The sequence below is a fragment of the Trichomonas vaginalis genome, chromosome I, assembly GCF_026262505.1.
Source record: "Trichomonas vaginalis G3 chromosome I, whole genome shotgun sequence".
NCBI classification, from domain to species: Eukaryota; Parabasalia; order Trichomonadida; family Trichomonadidae; genus Trichomonas; species Trichomonas vaginalis.
Genome location: NC_067203.1, coordinates 19,448,492 through 19,469,474, shown reverse-complemented (window position 1 = coordinate 19,469,474; position 20,983 = coordinate 19,448,492). Strand labels below are relative to the sequence as shown.

The 20,983-nt window shown below is 33.5% G+C and overlaps 17 protein-coding genes and 1 pseudogene across 18 annotated transcripts, besides 1 other annotated feature; 13 read left to right on the top strand and 5 right to left on the bottom strand.

Moving 5' to 3' along the window:
* Positions 1 to 426: 426 nt before the first annotated feature.
* TVAGG3_1013990 (uncharacterized protein) lies at positions 427 to 895 on the top strand (the record flags this gene model as incomplete). The annotated part of the gene is made up of 1 exon (XM_001318891.1): positions 427 to 720. One exon carries the CDS (start codon positions 427 to 429, stop codon positions 718 to 720), a length of 294 nt encoding a protein of 97 aa, XP_001318926.1.
* A 1,126-nt stretch (positions 896 to 2,021) lies between these two features.
* Positions 2,022 to 20,983: part of a mobile genetic element that runs on past the window's edge.
* Positions 4,504 to 4,746, top strand: TVAGG3_1013980 (serine threonine-protein phosphatase family; the record flags this gene model as incomplete). Its single annotated transcript, XM_051254620.1, has 1 exon — positions 4,504 to 4,746. The coding sequence occupies one exon, from the start codon at positions 4,504 to 4,506 to the stop codon at positions 4,744 to 4,746; it is 243 nt and encodes an 80-aa protein (XP_051080194.1).
* TVAGG3_1013970 (uncharacterized protein) lies at positions 4,751 to 5,317 on the bottom strand (the record flags this gene model as incomplete). The annotated part of the gene is made up of 1 exon (XM_051254619.1): positions 4,751 to 5,317. A coding segment is annotated over one exon (567 nt), but the record flags the coding sequence as incomplete, so codon positions are not given.
* Positions 8,254 to 8,655, top strand: TVAGG3_1013960 (uncharacterized protein; the record flags this gene model as incomplete). Its single annotated transcript, XM_051254618.1, has 1 exon — positions 8,254 to 8,655. One exon carries the CDS (start codon positions 8,254 to 8,256, stop codon positions 8,653 to 8,655), a length of 402 nt encoding a protein of 133 aa, XP_051080192.1.
* Positions 8,675 to 8,830, top strand: TVAGG3_1013950 (uncharacterized protein; the record flags this gene model as incomplete). The annotated part of the gene is made up of 1 exon (XM_051254617.1): positions 8,675 to 8,830. The coding sequence occupies one exon, from the start codon at positions 8,675 to 8,677 to the stop codon at positions 8,828 to 8,830; it is 156 nt and encodes a 51-aa protein (XP_051080191.1).
* TVAGG3_1013940 (phage tail repeat-like family) lies at positions 8,850 to 9,434 on the top strand (the record flags this gene model as incomplete). Its single annotated transcript, XM_051254616.1, has 1 exon — positions 8,850 to 9,434. One exon carries the CDS (start codon positions 8,850 to 8,852, stop codon positions 9,432 to 9,434), a length of 585 nt encoding a protein of 194 aa, XP_051080190.1.
* Positions 9,659 to 10,243, top strand: TVAGG3_1013930 (His-Me finger endonucleases family; the record flags this gene model as incomplete). The annotated part of the gene is made up of 1 exon (XM_051254615.1): positions 9,659 to 10,243. One exon carries the CDS (start codon positions 9,659 to 9,661, stop codon positions 10,241 to 10,243), a length of 585 nt encoding a protein of 194 aa, XP_051080189.1.
* On the top strand, positions 10,281 to 11,141 carry TVAGG3_1013920 (uncharacterized protein; the record flags this gene model as incomplete). The annotated part of the gene is made up of 1 exon (XM_051254614.1): positions 10,281 to 11,141. One exon carries the CDS (start codon positions 10,281 to 10,283, stop codon positions 11,139 to 11,141), a length of 861 nt encoding a protein of 286 aa, XP_051080188.1.
* On the top strand, positions 11,690 to 12,352 carry TVAGG3_1013910 (uncharacterized protein; the record flags this gene model as incomplete). Its single annotated transcript, XM_051254613.1, has 1 exon — positions 11,690 to 12,352. One exon carries the CDS (start codon positions 11,690 to 11,692, stop codon positions 12,350 to 12,352), a length of 663 nt encoding a protein of 220 aa, XP_051080187.1.
* Positions 12,516 to 13,430, top strand: TVAGG3_1013900 (organellar and viral DNA polymerase type B; the record flags this gene model as incomplete). The annotated part of the gene is made up of 1 exon (XM_051254612.1): positions 12,516 to 13,430. One exon carries the CDS (start codon positions 12,516 to 12,518, stop codon positions 13,428 to 13,430), a length of 915 nt encoding a protein of 304 aa, XP_051080186.1.
* Positions 13,982 to 14,392, top strand: TVAGG3_1013890 (organellar and viral DNA polymerase type B; the record flags this gene model as incomplete). Its single annotated transcript, XM_051254611.1, has 1 exon — positions 13,982 to 14,392. The coding sequence occupies one exon, from the start codon at positions 13,982 to 13,984 to the stop codon at positions 14,390 to 14,392; it is 411 nt and encodes a 136-aa protein (XP_051080185.1).
* On the top strand, positions 14,481 to 15,053 carry TVAGG3_1013880 (KilA, N-terminal/APSES-type HTH, DNA-binding family; the record flags this gene model as incomplete). Its single annotated transcript, XM_001282176.2, has 1 exon — positions 14,481 to 15,053. A coding segment is annotated over one exon (573 nt), but the record flags the coding sequence as incomplete, so codon positions are not given.
* TVAGG3_1013870 (uncharacterized protein) lies at positions 16,770 to 17,231 on the top strand (the record flags this gene model as incomplete). Its single annotated transcript, XM_051254610.1, has 1 exon — positions 16,770 to 17,231. One exon carries the CDS (start codon positions 16,770 to 16,772, stop codon positions 17,229 to 17,231), a length of 462 nt encoding a protein of 153 aa, XP_051080184.1.
* Positions 17,248 to 17,667, bottom strand: TVAGG3_1013860 (protein of unknown function, DUF4108 family; the record flags this gene model as incomplete). The annotated part of the gene is made up of 1 exon (XM_051254609.1): positions 17,248 to 17,667. One exon carries the CDS (start codon positions 17,665 to 17,667, stop codon positions 17,248 to 17,250), a length of 420 nt encoding a protein of 139 aa, XP_051080183.1.
* On the bottom strand, positions 17,709 to 18,292 carry TVAGG3_1013850 (annotated as a pseudogene). Its single transcript has one exon. A coding segment is annotated over exon 1 (584 nt).
* On the bottom strand, positions 18,517 to 18,741 carry TVAGG3_1013840 (phage tail repeat-like family; the record flags this gene model as incomplete). Its single annotated transcript, XM_051254608.1, has 1 exon — positions 18,517 to 18,741. The coding sequence occupies one exon, from the start codon at positions 18,739 to 18,741 to the stop codon at positions 18,517 to 18,519; it is 225 nt and encodes a 74-aa protein (XP_051080182.1).
* On the bottom strand, positions 19,121 to 19,276 carry TVAGG3_1013830 (uncharacterized protein; the record flags this gene model as incomplete). The annotated part of the gene is made up of 1 exon (XM_051254607.1): positions 19,121 to 19,276. One exon carries the CDS (start codon positions 19,274 to 19,276, stop codon positions 19,121 to 19,123), a length of 156 nt encoding a protein of 51 aa, XP_051080181.1.
* TVAGG3_1013820 (uncharacterized protein) lies at positions 19,714 to 20,670 on the top strand (the record flags this gene model as incomplete). The annotated part of the gene is made up of 1 exon (XM_051254606.1): positions 19,714 to 20,670. One exon carries the CDS (start codon positions 19,714 to 19,716, stop codon positions 20,668 to 20,670), a length of 957 nt encoding a protein of 318 aa, XP_051080180.1.

Below are 20,983 nucleotides of genomic sequence, written 5' to 3'. Positions count from 1 at the left end.
TAGACAAGCTTTTCATTGTTTTCAAATATCGATTTCTTATTTTTATAAGATTGAATTTGAACAAGCTATTAATGGGCAAAGTTTTTGCCATATACTTCCTTGTAAGATAGTCCGGACGATCGAATCCGAAATCATTACTCCGAGATAATTTTTTGACATGGTGAAGAGTCAAATTAACTCAAGAAATCATTAGATCTGAAGCATGGTATAGTCATATTTTAAGAGAATTTAACTTCTGACGGCTGTAATCAAAAATAATTGAATTGAAAGGATTGCAAGGTTCGAAATTTTTATTATAAAATTCATTTTGATTCAATATAATTCCATTAATATTTGCAATATACAGAAGCATTTTTAACTCTTTGAACAAATTTGACATCAGTTAATAAAAAACTGAAATTGAATGTCACTTTTTAATAGTTAATAATGCATAGAAAACGAGAACGTGATAATGAAATCGCGCGTGTCCAACAGAGAGTCAGTGGCTTTAATCCTCAATGCAGTGATGCATGGGCTGGCCTTTGCCAACATTTTGGCTCCAAAATCACTCAAGATGAATTAGTATCTATTGCAGAAGCAATTAAACCATACGCTCAAGTCAAATTAGACCGTGATGCACGAAGAAGAAAGAGTGTTATACTTAAATGGTACCAAGATAATTGGGCCCAAATTAGCAAATATATTAAATATGTAGTGTTAGAAGATGATTCATCTGCATGATTAGGATATTTTATACTAATATATTGAAATAAACATGTTCTTTATCAATCAAAATCTTTCCTTATTTCAATCATTCAAATTTTTATGAGCGGCTTAATGAAATTTTTGTGCTTTTCAGAATTTTGAATATATATATTTTGGTAATGATACAATTTTGAAAGACAAAATATTTTTCGATTATTATATAGGAGCTAATTGAACTTGTTATCATTAATTTTGTCGTTCAGATATATTAAATTGACTGTGAAATCTTGAGGAATAAATAAATGTGATTGAACTACATTTGTAGTATATATTTCAAAATTTGATTGAAATTTTGTTGAAAAAGATTAAATTAATGTATAAGTTTTAGAACATGATTTTCAAAGTTAATGTAATATGTTTATTTTTTGAGAGAGTTCAAAATATACAATATCCTATTCAAAAATCATCAAATAATCTGAATAATTGAAAGCTCATCCGCTCGGTACAAATATGTTTTGATTAGGTACTAAATTCAGATTAGAAATTTCAAATTTTACGGATTTTTTTGGATAAATTAATTGACAGTATGCATGGACGGATGAGATTATATCTATAATTGTAAACACATAATAAGAACCACTATAGAGATATAATTTTCTAATTGTTTTCTCGTCATGAATTTTCTATTGAAATCAAAAAATTCGTTAATAAATTTAATCCTCCTTATTTCCAAAAATAGTTAATTTTAATCAGAAACGCATGTTAATAAATTATTGTACGAAAGCATTTTAATTTAACCCAACATTTTGATGGATCCTATAAAATTTTTTCTGTTTCAATTCAAATTTTATAAAGTTTACAATTTTATCTAATAAAATGATGCCTAATCGATTCCTTTGATAGAATTTATTATTTTAAATTGCGTGTTTTTCAAACACTTTTTAAATTTTTCGATAGAATCTTGACAATCTTGCAAATACTATAATCAATTGCTTATTCATATCTGATTCTCATATCAACATTATTTGTCAATAAATTTCATTAATTTCTATTTTTATTTTTACTTACTTAGTATTTCTTAATTTATTCTACCAAATCATTAACTAAATCATATATATAACAATACTCTGCAACTGTTTTCTTAATCGCTCATTATTTTTATAATCAATAAATTTCACGATTATATTTCATTTCTATACTGTGTTCATATTCTGAAAATTTTCCTGATTCACGTATGCTTATACACTCTTTTATTTTCATAACACTGCATCAATCATGGCATTAATGTTATTATTTTATGCCCAAAATATCTCAACCTCACATTCTCATATTCCTAAAAAAAAAAAAAAAAAAAAAAAAAAAAAAAAGGAAGTGGGGCTTCCAGGCACTTCGTGCCTTCTAGCCCTGAAGATGTTTAGTATAAATGAAGTCTTAGAGGACAAACATGACTATGAGTTTTGATATGACAAGATAGAATATGAGAGAGGTCCTATAAACCGGAGAAAGTGTTATATAAACATCTGTCATATTACTCAGAATATTATACAGAATTCAATAAAAATATATTTTAGGTGAAGAGGTGAGATTTCACCTGTTTTTTCACCTCATTTTTCACCTCTTGAATTTTCATGAATTTCATCGTAAAGACTTTGTCAAGATTTCATCGTAAAGACTTTGTCAAGATTTCATCGTAAAGACTTTGTCAAAACTTCATCGTAAAGACTTTGTCAAAACTTCATCGTAAAGACTTTGTCAAAACTTCATCGTAAAGACTTTGTCAAGATTTCTTCGTAAAGACTTTGTCAAAACTTCATCGTAAAGACTTTGTCAAGATTTCTTCGTAAAGACTTTGTCAAGATTTCTTCGTAAAGACTTTGTCAAAACTTCATCGTAATGAGCGTAAATCAGACAAAAATATATTTTAGGGTAGAAGGGTATATCTACCCCGTTTTCTACCCTCTTTTCTACCCCATATGTACTTACTGAAAAAAGTATGTGTTCCATCTGTCATTTTACTCAGAATTTTACACCAAAAATAATGTTTAGGTGAAGAGGTGAGATTTCACCTGTTTTTTCACCTAATTTTTCACCCTCTTGAATTTTCATGAAATTTACACCAAAAATATACTACTAGGGTCATTTACGAAGAAATCTCAACAAAGTCTTTACGAAGAAAATCTCAACAAAAAACATAGACCAAGAAAGTTCATGAGAAATTAGATGAAGAAGTCTTAACAAAGTCTTTACGAAGAAATTCATGAAAATTCAAGAGGTGAGAAATGAGGTGAAAAAAGAGGTGAAATCTCACCTCTTCACCTAAAATATATTTTTGGGTCATTTACGAAGAAATCTCAACAAAGTCTTTACGAAGAAATCTCAACAAAGTCTTTACGAAGAAGTCTTGACAAAACATTTACAAAGAAGTCACAATAAAACATCTGTCACTTTTCAGGAAAAAACATTTTTTATTATATATATAAAATGAATTTTACAAAACCACCGTTACCCTTCTTTGGAAATAAGAGTAGATGTAAAGATATTCTATTGAGAGAACTTAAGAAACTACCGAATGGTCTAACATTTGTAGATTTGTTCGGTGGAAGTTTCTATATATCTCATTTGTGCCATACCGTATTCCCAGACTCAAAGATTATATGCAATGACTTCGACAACTATATGAACCGTCTCAAACATATACCAGACACAAACAAAATATTGAAAGAGTTAAAAGAAAAGATACCTATAGGTAAGATGGAACGTATACCATTAGATAAGAAAAATACTGTCAGAGAGGTTTTGAAAAAGGCAGAGTATATTGACTGGGATAGTATATCTTCTAGACTATTATATAGTGGTTCTATAAGAGTTCATGACATTGAAACACTTATGTCAAAAGTTTTATATCTTAACTATACAAAGGTTTTCAAAAAGAACATAGAAAAATATACTGAGGGTATAGAGTTTGTGAGATGTCATTGGACAGAGTTGTATGAAAAATATAAAGACAAGGAAAATGTTTTCTTTATAGTAGACCCGCCGTTCTATAACACATACGATTTTCAATACCAAGTAGACTGGACTTTGAGAGACTCTTTAGAAACTTTAGACGTTTTACATAACCATCCATGCTTTTACTTTACATCCGATAAAAGTGGTTTGGAAAGTGTCATGAGATGGTTAGAGGACATACATGACTATGAGTTTATATATGACAAGATAGAATATGAGAGAGGTCCTATAAACCGGAAAAAGTGTCATAACAAAGAAATTTTACTAGTAAGTAAATGTGGTTTGAAATAGGACTACTTGTTTTAGGTTTTTTCCATTGTGTCATTTACTTATTTGACGTGGCAGAAAGATATAGAGAATATGAAGATGAACCAATGCCTGCAAATGTTCAGCATATGTACTCGTAAGAGATATTTTTATCTAATATTAAATGGACGCACAGAACTTAGCGAATGCACAGCAACCTGGACAACCAAACCCAGAGAATATTCCAAATGAAGTTAGAATACAAACTGCAATGGCAAACTATGGTCAAGTGCCAACAGATGTACAAATGCAAACTGCCATGTCAAATGACGCTGCGTTAGGTTTGCCACCATGGTATGCAAATATGAGATGGAAAGAGTTTTATACAAACCTGAAGTGGGATATAAACAACTCTATGCAGATGACGCGAACACAGGAGTTGACCCAGAGTATGTTTTCTACCAGAGGAGAAATAGAATGTATGAGCTCCAGTTAAAGAATGCTATGGAACTCAGAAGGAAACGTAAGAGACTAGGTGGACATTAGATTTTTACATATAGTAAAATGGGTTTCTTTGGAAGAATAGGAAACTTCTTTCGAAATGTTGGAAGAGGTATATGGAATGGAATAAAATCTGTCGGAAGAGGAATTTGGAACGGAGTCAAAAATATTGGCAAAAGAGTAGGTCAGTTCGTTGGTATTATACCTAAAGACCCTGAACCAGAAGAGCAAGCTCCTGTTATACAACAGCCTGAACCTGCACCACAGTCTAGTTGGCAACCAAATCCAACACCTCAACCGTATTAAAAAATCATATTTTTACCGTTCGATAGTAGTTGTATATGAAACTAAGTTCTAAGTAAAACGCGTGGTATAATGGAATTATTCTCTTTCTTCCATCTGTAGTAAACCATACTTGAAAGTCTGAAATACTTCCACTTGGTGGTTCGTATAGCTTTGTAGGTTTTTCGTAAAAGTCATTTGCCAAGCATAAAAAAGAGTTTTGTGCACCAGAAAATGAAGCATGAACTATAATAGCATCTGAGTCGAAAACATTTTCATATGTTCCATTAGGGTTTTCGACTTCATAAAAGTTCGGGTGTACTGGATATTCTGCAGGCTGATTTAACATCCTCAAAAATCTATACCATGCCAAGTTGTTATATTTTGTAGAAATATAAACGTCTTCTCCAAGGTCTTCTATTCTATTGATTTTAACAGTTGCATTTTTCCTGTCATATATAATATCGAGATGGTACTCTCCTTCGTCAATGTTGTACTGTTTTGCATATTCGAGATAGATATCGTTTATTTTTTCTTGAAAAGCTTGAAGAGTTGTTTCTAAGTTTACAAGCAAATTCACTTGTAAAAGTTTTCCCTGTTCAAATTTCTCATACGTACGTTTTTCTTTGTTATAGTATCGAACTTCAAAACCGACCGTAAATGGGAAACCATGTATGGCTTCTGAAATGAACTTCATTCTACGAAAGCCAATAGCTTTTGTGACGGATGGGTCTCTTAACCATCTTAGTGGGTAGTCAAAACGATAGCCTTCATGCTTTACGGTCTCTGTCTCAAACTTTTGACCGACATTCGTAAAAAGTTCATCTAATGGTTTAGTTGTAGCAACTCTTGAATTTTCTTTTTCTATTGAAAGCATATTTTATCTAGAATAAAAATGTCGAAAGAAACAGCGTCTATGAGAGAAATACAACACAACCGACAACTCATTTTGCAAGCTCTAAATAAGAACACAACAAACTTTTCAAACTATTCTAAGATATCTGAGTCATTGAAAGAAGGAAACTTAAAACTGACGATAAACCCATTGACAGACGAGTTTCTGTTTCAAGACAGTAAGAACCATACTGTTTGTATAAATCCAACAAAAAGAACTTTAAACGAGAAACCTATAGATGAACTTCTTTTGAAGGCAGATATTGACAACAAAGCTGACAAAGAGTATGTCATTGAAAAAGTTCAAGAAGAACATGACAGAGCAGATGCAACATATGCAACGAAAGAACATACTCATCCTGAACTAGCGGACAAAACATATGTTGACAATAAAATGTCAAGTGAAGTGACAAGAGCTGAAAACGAATATTCTAAAAAGACTCATATACATACCATTGCAAATATTACAAACTTACAAGAAACCTTAAAGTAAAAGTGCCGTTGGACATACACATACCATTGCAAATATTACAAACTTACAAGAAACCTTAAACAGGAAAAGTGCCGTTGGACATACACATACATCTTCTGAAATAACAGACTTAAACGTTAGCCTTGAAAATAAAGCAGATAAAACATATGTCAATGAAATATACCAAAGTTTAGTTGGAACAAAAAATATTGAGACTATTGTTGGTGACCTTTCTGTCAATGAAGAAAATAAATATTTTAGATGGCAGTTGGTACAGTCCTTAGAAAATGGTACACGGTATAAACTCATTCCGAAAAATAACAATGAAATGTATGTAAGCTATAAAAAGAACGATGGTACACAAGTTAAAGTTCCATTAGACAACAACTGCTACTTAAACTTCTTGGAGACGAACAAAAGAAATATTTAAGAGTTTATGAAATGGCAGATATGACATTGCCTGACCCAGCTCCAGCACCATATTATTATGACTATGGAGATGACGTTAGAACACCACATGTAGATGAACAAAAGCTAACATTATATTTAGATTTTTATAGATATAAAAGATATAATGCAATAGAAAAACGAGAATAGTATACTATTATGAAGATGACAAGAAATAAATATTATAGTCAAGACTTTACCTACCCTGAAAACATAAGATTATATTATAAAAAATATTCTAACACAAACCAGAAGAAACCTGAAATAGTTGCACTATATTTTAAGTTCAAAAGAGACAATCCTATAATATCTCATATGTTTGATTTAATGAACCCAGTAGGTTCTATTTATACATCTATGGATGCAAGAGGTCCTCAAGTAATGTTTGGTGTTGGTGCATGGGAACAAATAGTCGACAGGTTTTTGTATTGTGCAAACTCTTCAAAGGAAACAGGTGGAAGTAAACGATTTCAGGTGAAAACTTACCTGCACACAGTCACTACATAGATTTAAGTACATCTCAAGCAGGTTGGCATAAGCATAGATATTGGGATTGGTCAGGAATGACAAAAGGTAAAGGATATGATGTTAAAGACGACGTTAAGTTCGCTATAAATTGTTACTGGAGTGACACTCAGGGAGAAGGAAACCATACACATTTCGTTTCAGGGTATACGCAAACAACGGGACAAAGTAAAGACTACATGCCACCTTACATGACAGTTTACGCATGGTATAGAATTGCTTAGTCGTCATTTTCAACTTCTTTAGCATATTCGTCAGGAGTTGTCTTATATTTGTTAGGACTGTCTTTGAAAGTATACCACCTTGAACTTTGACAAGTTTGAAACGAGGTCTGACAATAGTAGTTTTATCTTCTGCTTGCAGTCTGTACATTTTGCCATGTTTGCCTAAAACTTCATAATATTCTCTTGTATACTTTCTTCTATTTTTACGAACACGAATGTGAGTACCTGTCGAGTTCGCCATTGTTGTCATAGTCAAATAGTATTTTCATATGGGTCGCGTTTAGGTATTTCTATTTTACTTTGTCACCTTTCTTAAGTTTGAAGCCTGGCATTCTTTCTTGTTTGTCTCTTTGACTAAACTATTAAATATATAGTCTTTCTCTAAGTCAGGGTTGTTTTTCATTTCTTCGGGGGAGTGGTTTCCCAAACCTTTTTGTTTACGGCTATTGTAAATATTTAAAACTTGTCTCATCTTTGCCATGGAGAAGTGTCTATACTTGTCCGTCATATGACATTTCATCTACCTCACCACCTTGTGGTTGATTTAAGTCTCTTAAGATTTTTATACAACTGTCAATGACACCAAGAGCAGAATGGTTTTGGTCGACAATGAAATATTGGTTTACATTTTTTGAACGCAGATAGTTTTTAATATCGTCTGATTTGAAAGAACTTTCACAGTCAGATGTCAGTTTTTGTTGGTATTTGTCAACGAAGATTGTCAAAGCAGTTTTCACATCTAAAATATTTTTGGACTGTAATGGTATGGCTTCACAGTATCTTGTGTTTTGACCGACAAATATTAACCAGTATGGTGGTCCATCTTCTCTATACCTCGGAATGTTTTCCAAGATATCCATAAACCAAGCATTTGGTGTTGAACTAAAGATTTTTACCATGAGTGCTTTCTTTGTTGCTTTAGAAACATAGGGGTCCTTGTTTGGATTCGTCATTTTTATCCTATAAGAAATGGGTTTATTTGGCGCATTAGCAGGAGTTGCATCTAGATTTTTACCCGCAGTGGGAACAATAGCCAGAGGTGCATTTGGAATTGGAAGGAAGATTTTGAGTACGTTAGGTATACTGAAAGAGAAAGCACAACCTATTATACAAACTGTACAGAAAGGTTGGGAGGTAGCACGAGATGCAACAAATCTTATTCCAAATCCTGAAACAAGAGGAAAAGTTCAAGGATGGATGGACAATGTAGGAAGAGAAGCAGGAAACTACTATAACAAAGCAAATGACTACTATAACCAAGCAGGGCACTATATGGACCAAGGTGAAAGATTCTTTAACAGAGGATATAACCATGCACAACAGTGGGTAAACAACAACCAACCGCAACCGCCTCAAACTTGGGGAATGTAAAATTTTTTACTGAGATGAAATGAACAATACAGCATTGAGACAAATGGGCTCAAGATGGATTTGTCGGCTTCCAGCAGTTACACAACCACGCGTTTGTCAAGTTCTTCCTATACCTCAAGAAGTTTTAGACCGACTTAAAAAACCTAAACAACCAGTTGAAAACAAACCAAACTAAAATTTTTTACTGAGATGAAATGACCGAAGAAGTTGAAACGGTAGATTTGACACCACAAACAAAAAGTTCAGAACCATTGTCAAAACCTGTCAAAGAACTTACAGATGAAGAGAAAAATTCAATAATAGAAAGTGTGAGGTCTGGAAATACAAACTCTAACTACAAAGTCACTTTTCATAAAAATGGAACGGCTAGTATCTCAAAAAAGAAACAGACTCTCACAAATAAAATATTGAAGTCTGAAGGAATTTTCGAGACAACAGATGGGAAAGTTTACTTCACTGACCAACAGTTCATTATAGAACATCTCATTGACTTAGAGTCGAAATATTCTAAACTTTACAACAAACACAAAAAGTTGAAAGGAAAACAGAAACAGATGGCATATGATATTTATGAAGATACTAACGACACTACTATTCCAGCAAGTGAGGTAAAGTCAAATGAACCGAAAAGTGACGAAAAACCAATAGAAGAAGAAAAACCAAAAACTGAAGATAAACCAAAACCAAAGTTTAGTCTGGAGACTAAACCAAGTCAACCTTCATTAGCTGGTATGGGTTGGCGTCAAAGACTTTTGGCAGCGGGTGGTTACGTAAAGTAAAGAAAAAACATTTTTTTTATTTTTATAGAAATGTACGCTGAGTCTGTCGGAAAAGACCGTTGGGAAGACATAGATGAAGAAGTCTTTACAAAACATTGACGATGAAGTTCATGAGAAATTAGATGAAGAAAGTTCATGAGAAATTAGATGAGAAATATGAAATGGCATACCATTTAAAATAAAACATTTTTTAAAAAAAAAAACATTTTTTTATTTTATTTGAAATGTACGCTGAGTCTGTCGGAAAAGACCGTTGGGAAACTTGTTTGTTAGATGAGAAATATGAAATTCACTGTTGTGAGTCATTTGAAGTCAGAAACAAAGAGACAAAAAGAGTTTTAAGCGGATGGGAGCGAAATGACGGATATGCTATGATGAATCTGGGTGGAAAATGCTATTTAAAACATGTTGTCATTGCAACTCATTTTATACCGAATCCTAACAATTTACCTTTTGTAGACCATATAAACCATATAAGAAACGACAATAGACTTGAAAACTTACGCTGGGTCACTTGTTCTGAAAACAATAAGAACATAGGCAAATTTCGAGATATTGTATTCGAATTTGTCGACGAACTAGAAGATGAAGCAATTGAAATTACAGACTATGGTAAGCATACGTTTGAGTTTTACTACTACAGCGAAGAACAGGACTCTTTCTACTTTTATACCGGCGTAAACTATAGGAAATTACAAGTATGTTTTACTAAGGATGGCTATGCTTATGTAAACACTAGAGATACAGATGGAAAAAACGTTCAAATACTTCTTAACAAATTCAAGAAGCTATATGGCATACCATTTTAAAACATTTTTTAAAACAGTATATTTTTACATATATTAAATGCTTCAGGTTGAAAAACAAAGAACAAAAGTAGCAGATACAAAACCGTTAGACTATATCTTTACAAATACTGGTAGAAATCTTTCAGATGAAGAAATTTCATCCCGTACTTACAGGTTTGACTATCCAATTCGTTGGCTTCAAAGTCCTTCAGATGCAAAGGCAATAGGATTTAGAAGAGTTTTGTTTTCAAATAGAACTAACGCGTTTATGTTTGCAGTATATTTTCATGGTCAGTATAGAGGTTCTGATGGTCTAATAGACAAATTTGATGAAATGAGAATCTTTACAATTCGTTCAGACGAAAACCTTGAGAAGACTCTAAATGACTTTCAAACTCAAATAAACAAATACTACTGGGAATTTCAAGAAAAATACGATTCTTTACTAAATGGAACATACTATCTGAAGCTAGAATATGACAAGATGAACTCCACAGTTTCATTTCAAAAGATTGAAATTAACCCTCCAAGAGATACACAGTTTTTATTTTGGCAAGTAGACAAACGTTCTTGGGCACAATTTCTTCGGTTACTAAACCAGAACGAACCATTACCACCTGACGGTCCGTTTAAATTTATACGCCCACCAACAGATTTGACAGTTTATAGAAACGTGTTTGACCCTCAAAATGTTATGTGTCATGCAAGTTTCAGTTCAAGCAACAGTAGTTTTCTTTGTATTGGTAAGGACTTTTATGACTTTGCTTCTAAATTCTACGAACCACCTAGTAACAGTTTCTCTGACTTTCAAGTTTGGTTCACAACAAACGGTGTGCAGCATATTATACCATTGTACTATGACTTTTATCTCGAATTGTCTTTCATATACAACTACGGAAAAGTGCTGAAAAAGTATTGAAAAATAATGTTTAGGTGAAGAGGTGAGATTTCACCCGTTTTCTCACCTGTTTTCTCACCTGTTTTCTCACCCGTTGAATTTTCATGAATTTTGTGCTGAATTCGACAAAAATGAGTTTTTGGTTGAAAAAAGAGGTGGAGCCAAAAGTGGCTCGACCTCAAAACAAGCATTTTGTGAAGAATATACCAACCCGCGGAAAACAGCGGGTTGCTTTTTATACAAAATTCAACAGGTGAATTTTCATGAATTTCCTTAAGATAGAAAAAAATATATTTTAGGCGACCAGGTCACTCGGTCACTCGGTCACTCGGTCACTCGGTCAACTAACATCTTTTTGAAAAAGTGTGACAACATGACATTTTGACAACAACACAGGAAATAGATTTCATCGTATATTTTTTGTTAAGACTTCATCGTAAATGTTTTGTTGAGACTTCATCGTATATGTTTTGTCGAGATTTTTATCGTTGTGGTCCGACGGTTAAGCCACAAACGAATGTCCGACGTCCCACCAAAAAATATTTTTTATTTTTATTGTAAGAACAGAAATGTCAGTCGAAGCAAAAACGTTCACGAACAAATCTAATGGCGAAACATTCACAAAAGGCACTTATAACGGTATTGAAGTCTTACGTAGAGACAAGGATGGTTATATAAATGCAACAAATATGTGTCAGCAGTTTAGGAAGGACTTTAGAAAGTTGTTGGAAAATAAGTCCTGGGAAGAGTACTATACGGCATTTTGTGAAGAATATACCAACCGCCGGAATTCCGACGGTTGCTTTTTATACAAGGTTCATGCAGGAATTCCGGATGAAATCAAACAGGTTAGAGGAACGTATGTAGACCCAAGACTCGTAAACTATATAGCAATGTGGGCTTCTCCAAAATATTGCATAGCAGTTGGAAAAATTATGGACTCCATAGACAAGAAAGTTCATGAGAAATTAGATGAAGAAGAACTTGAAGATACAGTAGAGAATGCAAAACCTTTGTTCGAAGAAGAAGTTAGAAAAATGCATGAAAAACAAATAGAACATGAACGTGAGATATGTTCTGGTTATAGAGACTCGCCATACGAACTAGACCAATGGGAACAAGAAGATTTAAAGAGAGAATTTAGAGAATATGAACTCGCTAAGATAGCATTAGAAGCTGCAGAAGAGAGGTTAAAAGCTTGGGGTTGTTTTGTACAAAAATATTGTGAGTAAATGAACCATTTTTTTCGACAAAAATATATTTTAGGTGAAGAGGTGAAATCTCACCTCTTTTCTCACCTCTTTTCTCACCCGTTGAATTTTCATGAATTTCCTTAAGATAAAAATATATTTTAGTTTTTTAAAAAAAATATTTTTTTATTTTTATTGTAAGAACATGTTAGCAACAACTTCACCAAACTCGTTAGTCATGAACCCAACTTCAATGTTAGTAGAAATGAAAAGCTTCATTCCTTCTTCATATACTTTCGAAACAGAAATCCAGAAGATAAAGCAAGAACTTCTCCAAGGAGATTTAGGCTGTAGTGCGAAAGATGAAACAAATGAAGAATATCTTTATGAAATGCAGGATATTATTGACCATCTACCTAAACTTCCTGAAATACAACAACAAAAGCTTACTATTCCTGAATTCGATGAAATAGAAGTCAAAGCAACTGACTCAGTAGAAATAAAGAAGTTCATTCGAAAGGTAAACTATGAGTTTCTTGGATTTCATTGCAACCACAAAGTCATGGACAAAGATTGCGATATGGTATATAAGAACATCTCTGACATATATAAATCTGGGGAGTTTAAGACCTACGACAACTTTGTTTCGTTAGTTGCAAAATGTGTATGGCAGATAAGAGATAAAGATAAAAGAGGTAAAGTATGGAACGAACAGATAAAACCAGCAACTTTTGAGTTAAAGAAAACCATTGACGCCTTAGTTGTTCTAGCAGGTCAAATTTCAATGTACAATGCTAAAATGAACCCACAATGTTCAAAATGTAAAGCAGCAATGAAGAAATATAACTACTCCGTCAAAGAGATAGAACGTATGCGAAACGACTATGCAGATTTAAAGAAAGAAGCAGAGAAACCAGCAGAAGATAAAATGGACATGTTGACATTTCTAAACAAAAACTATCCAACTGCTGACGATTTCCTTCTATCTGATGTCAAGAAGAAATATAAAGAAACATTCGGTATCGTTAAAACATTTGACATACTAAAAGAAGAAATAGAAGCTACGAAATTGTTTAGGATTTCAAATATACATCGTACAATTCATGTAAAACGCTTGTGAAAAAAGAGGTGAGAAAAGAGGTGAGAAAACGGGTGAAATCTCACCTCTTCACCTAAAATATATTTTTGGGTCATTTACGCTCATTACGAAGAAGTCTTGACAAAACATTTACGATGAAATCATGAAAATTCATGTACGAAGAAGTCTTGACAAAACATGTACGATGAAATCATGAAAATTCATGAGGTGAAAAATTAGGTGAAAAAACAGGTGAAATCTCACCTCTTCACCTAAAATATATTTTTATTGAATTCAGCAACAAAAATCATGAATTTCCTTAAGATAGAAAAAATAAAGTTATTTTTATTTTTTTTATTTTTTTTATTTTGTATGTAAGAACAGAAATGACAAACACTGAGTTTGAAACAGTTAAAAAGATAGACAATGAGACCAAAGTGGTTAGAATAGGTGATTTAAACGTAAGATACTCAAAGAAATACAAAAAATATTCTTTGTCAGACATTTTAACACTATCTGAAGGAAAGAAAACATCCCACGACTGGGTTAAAAATGCTTCTACTCAGAAAATTTTGACAAAAAATCTTGAGCTTATGATATCGGTAAGATTCTATGGAACAAGAGCATATCTTATAGACAAAAGTCTTATACCAGTAGTTTTGTTCTGGATTGACCCAGTTGTTGGATATAATTTCATAACATATGGTTCATTCGATACGGAACGTTGCAGTGAAGGCTTACTTTACATCGTTCAGAAACCGAAGGACTTCAATACAAAGAGATATAAGATAGGAAGAACATTTAATATAACTCAAAGATATGACAGTATAGTCAATAGAGTTAAGGTTGCGTTTGTTAACGATATGAGAGCTGCTGAAACAGAACTACTTGAAAAGTTTGAGAAATTGTATGGTGCTCCCACGAAAGGTAAAGAAACGTTTGAAGTAGATGAGATAGATAGTGCTATAAAATTATTTGACGAAGTTGCTGAAAAATACATGTAAAGCGTTTATTTTTGGTCTTTTATACAAGATAGAAAATAACGCTAATTTTATTTTTTTTTATTTTTTTATTTTGTATGTAAAGACAGATATGTCAACAACAGAGAACACAACAACTGCTATCGTTCATGAAGCCATAGATGAAGAATACGAGTGGGTTCAGTATAACAAACAGTTACGTCTCATTCGTTCGGTCAAAGACGATATGTACCAAATGCAAAGTATTTTGACAGCATGTTTTGCGCCAGATACCAAGCTTCCTAAAGACTGGTTTAGGAACCAAAGCACTATTGAACTATTAAATGAAGCTGAAAATTCGACTACGGATTTTCTCGTAGTCGCAAAAACTCGAGTGGGAGAAAAACCCCAGTCGCCAAAACTCTATGAAAACAGTGAAGAACAGCGAGTGGGAGAAAAACCGCAGTCGCCAAAACTCTATGAAAATCGTGAAAAATTGCCAAATGGTTTGAGAGGTTGGTATGTACATAGACTTCTTGTAAATGCTGTTGCAATGTGGGCTTCACCTCGTTATGCTTGGTATATTTACAGACTTCTTGACGAAATTCATAGACAAGAACGTGAAGAGATGGAAAAGAAACTTCAAGCAAAAGATGAAGTCATTGAATCCAAAGACAAAAACATACAGAAAAGAATACCACGTTCGGTACCAAAAGGAAAGGAAAAGAACTATAAGTATATGATTTACACTGAAGAGATGGAAAATGAAGAAGACAGAGATATGGTTATGTTGCATTTAGTCAGAAGAAACAACAAAAGCTTTTACGACCTTGCTAAGATTTACAAATCTGACAGAAATTGGTTCTATCGCGAAAACTTACCGATTTCAATGACACCGAATGAAGATGTGAAACAAATAGTTCAAGATACTTTACCTCAAACACACTATGATATTAAAGGTTGTACAATTCTTACCTTCAAAGAAGATTTGCCGCTACTGAAAGAAAAAATAACAGAGTATTTTGACAACTTCAAACAAGTAGAGTAGATGAACCATTTATTTTTCAAGCTTGACACCAAAGATGGCTCAGGTAGCTCTATAAGGTAAATTGTCTTGTCAAATCCTTCTGGCATTCCGAGTCCTTCCTTCCGACATTCCAAGTTCTTCCCGACAACTGGAAAAAAATTTCCTTCCAACTGGAAAAAAATTTCCCGACAACTGGAAAAAAAATTCCCGACAACTGGAAAAAATTTTCCTGTTGTTCGTCCGTAAACCATTCAAATTTTCGAAAATTGAGAACTTTTTGGTCGAACGACAGAAAAAATTTTTCCTTCAGACAGGAAAAAAATTTCCCGACAACTGGAAAAAAATTTCCCGACAACTGGAAAAGTTCTTCCTTCCGACAGGACACAAACGAATGTCCGACGTTCCTCTTCCTGAATGTCTTCCAAAGCCAGAAGAACCGACAGCCCCAGCACCACAACAGACTAAGACTAAACACTTACATTTTTCAAGCTTGACTTTTTACAATTTGAACTTTGTTCGCGTAGATATGAATTCTGAAAGAAGTATGAGGGTCTTGTATGACTTTGTACTTCTCCCATAGTTCATGTCTGTCAAACTTACCTGCCATGGACTCTTTCATAAGTTCCATGAAATCGTCTTCGGACAATCCAGGGAAAAGTATGATATCAGTAAGTATTCTCTTTACATCCTTACTTAAACTCTTTGCTGTCTGTACACAAATGACAACTGAGATGTTAAAGTGTCTGAGCTTCTTGAGAATTCGACACATGTCTTGTTCTCTGTTCTTTAACAAAGGATGAGAAGCAAAGTCATCTAAGATAAGAAGACATCTATGAGGGTATGTCTTCCAATCGTAAGATTGCAATTTCTTCGAAATGTATTCTATCTCTTTCTGTTTGTTTCTGAAGTGTTTCTTCTCTAATATTCTCTGCATTTCCTCATTTGGGTCTTTAAACTTCGAATTGACATACTCATTTATAGCATTATACTTCAAAACCCTTCTTTGGTACTTCTTTATCCAATCTAACAACTCAGAGTCTTTATACATACTAACTTAGACTTCTTTATAATATCTTTGAACGAATTGACGGTTTGGTCAAATTGACCAGAAGTACTACAAATGACTACTAACTCATAGAATGGGTTCTTCTCATCTAGTTCTTGTTGTTGTGCAGCCATTTTAAGATAAGTGAAAGTCTTACCCGACCCAGGTGGTGCGATTAGACCTGTTATACCATTCTGAGCAAATAAGAACTTGTCATGTATGGGTTTTATCTGAGCATTTTCTAACTTCCTCTTGTTCTTGTTTAAAACATTCTCAAATTTCTTGTCAATGTCAGCAAACTTTTTTTCTAACATATTTTTAGAAAAATTAAAATTTTTATCTTTTTGAAAATGTCTAGCGATTTCGCTATCTATATTCGAGACAAGCTTTTCGACAGCAAAACATCTGTCGACCATAAAATCTTACATAGTGTAAACAAGAAAGGGGAATTTGTTCTAAAGTTCTGTTTCTGGGAATATGACAAGAACCATAAAACATTAGGCAGAGAAGTCTTTAAGTTTGTCAATGACAGACTTGTTGACAGAGATGACACCGATTGGAAAGATGAAGTCCAACAAAATTTCTTAGAATGCAAAGAAGACACATGCGCTGTTCTTGAAGATGAAATAGAAAACAGAATAGAAGAGCTATTAAAGGACAAAGAACTTTTACATAAATATGGTTCTGAGAAATTTGACATAACTCCACCAGAAAAGAAGAAGAAGAGAGAAAAGAAAGAAAAGAAAGAAAAGAAAGTAGAAGAGAAGAAAGAACCTGAACCAGTTCCAGAGAAGGTGAGATATGACATGTAAAAATAAAATTTTATTTTTAGAACATTTCTGGGTCAATGTCAATGTTCTCTTCCTCTTTAGGAGCAAACACTGGCTTAGACTCTAAAATCTTTTTACCCAATTTACCTTGAACTTCAACTATCTTAGACTCATAATATTCATAGTCGTCTGTCTTCTTTGGTTCATAAGGTATAACAAGTTTGTATGCTTTACCTTCTTCGAGTTTTGAGAACTTTCTGTCAAAATTTTCTTTGACTGTTAACAAACCTTCTATGTCTAAGTCTTCAAATTTCGCACCATTTTTAGTCACAATAGCAAACTTAACTGGTTCGATGTTCCAAACTTTGTCAAATGAAGACTTTTCAAAATGGTAGAAGTAAACATTCAAATATATGAATGGGTCTAGTTCTTCTTTAAGTCCTGACATATACTTGTTTACTGAGATGAATTTCGTCATCTTTTCTATCGGATAAAAAAATTTTTTTTTTAAAAAACGTTTTAAAATGGTATGCCATATAGCTTCTTGAATTTGTTAAGATATAGTCTAACGTATTTTCCATCTGTATCTCTAGCGTTTACATAAGCATAGCCCGCCTTAGTAAAACATACTTGTAATTTTCTATAGTTTACGCCGGTATAAAAGTAGAAAGAGTCTTGTTCTTCGCTATAGTAGTAAAACTCCAACGTATGCTTACCATAGTCTGTAATTTCAATTGCTTCGTCTTCTAGTTTGTCGACAAATTCGAATACAATATCTCCAATTTTGCCTATGTTCTTATTGTTTTCAGAACAAGTGACCCAGCGTAAGTTTTCAAGTCTATTGTCATTTCTTATATGGTTTATATGGTCTACAAAAGGTAAATTGTTAGGATTCGGTATAAAATGAGTTGCAATGACAACATGTTTTAAATAGCATTTTCCACCCAGATTCATCATAGCATATCCGTCATTTCGCTCCCCCGCTTAAAACTCTTTTTGTCTCTTTGTTTCTGACTTCAAATGACTCACAACAGTGAATTTCATATTTCTCATCTAACAAACAAGTTTCCCAACGGTCTTTTTCCGACAGACTCAGCGTACATTTCAAATAAAATAAAAAAATGTTTTTTTTTTTAAAAAATGTTTTATTTTAAATGGTATGCCATTTCATATTTCTCATCTAATTTCTCATGAACTTTCTTCATCTAATTTCTCATGAACTTCATCGTCAATGTTTTGTAAAGACTTCTTCATCTATGTCTTCCCAACGGTCTTTTCCGACAGACTCAGCGTACATTTCTATAAAAATAAAAAAAATGTTTTTTCTTTACTTTACGTAACCACCCGCTGCCAAAAGTCTTTGACGCCAACCCATACCAGCTAATGAAGGTTGACTTGGTTTAGTCTGGAGACTAAACTTTGGTTTTGGTTTATCTTCAGTTTTTGGCTCCCCTTCTTCTATTGGTTTTTCGTCACTTTTCGGTTCTTCTGACTTTACCTCACTTGCTGAAATAGTAGTGTCGTCAACATCTTCATAAATATCATATGCCATCTGTTTTTGTTTTCCTTTCAACTTTTTGTGTTTGTTGTAAAGTTTAGAATATTTCGACTCTAAGTCAATGAGATGTTCTATAATGAACTGTTGGTCAGTGAAATAAACTTTTCCATCTGTTGTCTCTTTAGTTCCTTCAGACTTCAATATTTTATTTGTGAGAGTCTGTTTCTTTTTTGAGATACTTGCCGTTCCATTTCTATGAAAAGTGACTTTATAGTTAGGGTTTGTATTTCCAGACCTGGCACTTTCTATTATTGAATTTTTCTCTTCATCTGTAAGTTCTTTGACAGGTTTTGACAATGGTTCTGAACTTTTTGTTTGTGGTGTCAAATCTACCGTTTCAACTTCTTCCGTCATTTCATCTCAGTAAAAAATTTTAGTTTGGTTTGTTTTCAACTGGTTGTTGTTGTTTTTTAAGTCGGTCTAAAACTTCCTGAGGTATAGGAAGAACTTGACAAACACGTGGTTGTGTAACTGCTGGAAGTCGACAAATCCATCTTGAACCCATTTGTCTCAATGCTGTATTGTTCATTTCATCTCAGTAAAAAAATTTACATTCCCCACGTTTGAGGCGGTTGAGGTTGGTTGTTGTTTACCCACTGTTGTGCATGGTTATATCCTCTGTTAAAGAATCTTTCACCTTGGTCCATATAGTGTCCTGCTTGGTTATAGTAGTCATTTGCTTTGTTATAGTAGTTTCCTGCTTCTCTTCCTACATTGTCCATCCATCCTTGAACTTTTCCTCTTGTTTCAGGATTTGGAATAAGATTTGCTGCATCTCGTGCTACATCCCAACCTTTCTGTACAGTTTGTATAATAGGTTGTGCTTTCTCTTTCAGTATACCTAATGTACTCAAAATCTTCCTTCCAACTCCAAATACACCTCTGGCTAGTGTTCCCACTGCGGGTAAAAATCTAGATGCGACTCCTGCTAATGCGCCAAATAAACCCATTTCTTACAGGGTAAAAATGACGAATCCAAACAAGGACCCCTATGTTTCTAAAGCGACAAAGAAAGCACTCATGATAAAAATCTTTAGTTCAACACCAAATGCTTGGTTTATGGATATCTTGGAAAACATTCCAAGGTATAGAGAAGATGGACCACCATACTGGCTAATATTTGTCGGTCAAAACACAAGATACTGTGAAATACCATTACAGTCCAAAAATATTTTAGATGTGAAAACTGCTTTGACAATATTCGTTGACAAATACCATCCAACAAAACTGACATCTGACTGTGAAAGTTCTTTCAAATCAGACGATATTAAAAACTATCTGCGTTCAAAAAATGTAAACCAATATTTCATTGTCGACCAAAACCATTCTGCTCTTGGTGTCATTGACAGTTGTATAAAAATCTTAAGAGACTTAAACCAACCACAAGGTGGTGAAGCAAATGAAATGTCATATGACGACAAGTATAGACACTTCTCCATGGCAAAGATGAGACAAGTTTTAAATATTTACAATAGCCGTAAACAAAAAGGTTTGGGAAACCACTCCCCCGAAGAAATGAAAAACAACCCTGACTTAGAGAAAGACTATATATTTAACAATTTAGTCAAAAGAGACAAACAAGAAAGAATGCCGGGCTTCAAACTTCAGAAAGGTGACAAAGTAAAAATAGAAACACCTAAACGCGACCCATATGAAAATACTATTGACTATGACAACAATGGGAACCCGACAGGTACTCACATTCGTGTTCGTAAAAATAGAAGAAAGTATACAAGAGAATATTATGAAGTTTTAGGCAAACATGGCAAAATGTACAGACTGCAAGCAGAAGATAAAACTACTATTGTCAGACCTCGTTTCAAACTTGTCAAAGTTCAAGGTGGTATACTTTCAAAGACAGTTCCTAACAAATATAAGACAACTCCTGACGAATATGCTAAAGAAGTTGAAAATGACGACTAAGCAATTCTATACCATGCGTAAACTGTCATGTAAGGTGGCATGTAGTCTTTACTTTGTCCCGTTGTTTGCGTATACCCTGAAACGAAATGTGTATGGTTTCCTTCTCCCTGAGTGTCACTCCAGTAACAATTTATAGCGAACTTAACGTCGTCTTTAACATCATATCCTTTACCTTTTGTCATTCCTGACCAATCCCAATATCTATGCTTATGCCAACCTGCTTGAGATGTACTTAAATCTATGTAGTGACTGTGTGCAGGTAAGTTTTCACCTGAAATCGTTTTACTTCCACCTGTTTCCTTTGAAGAGTTTG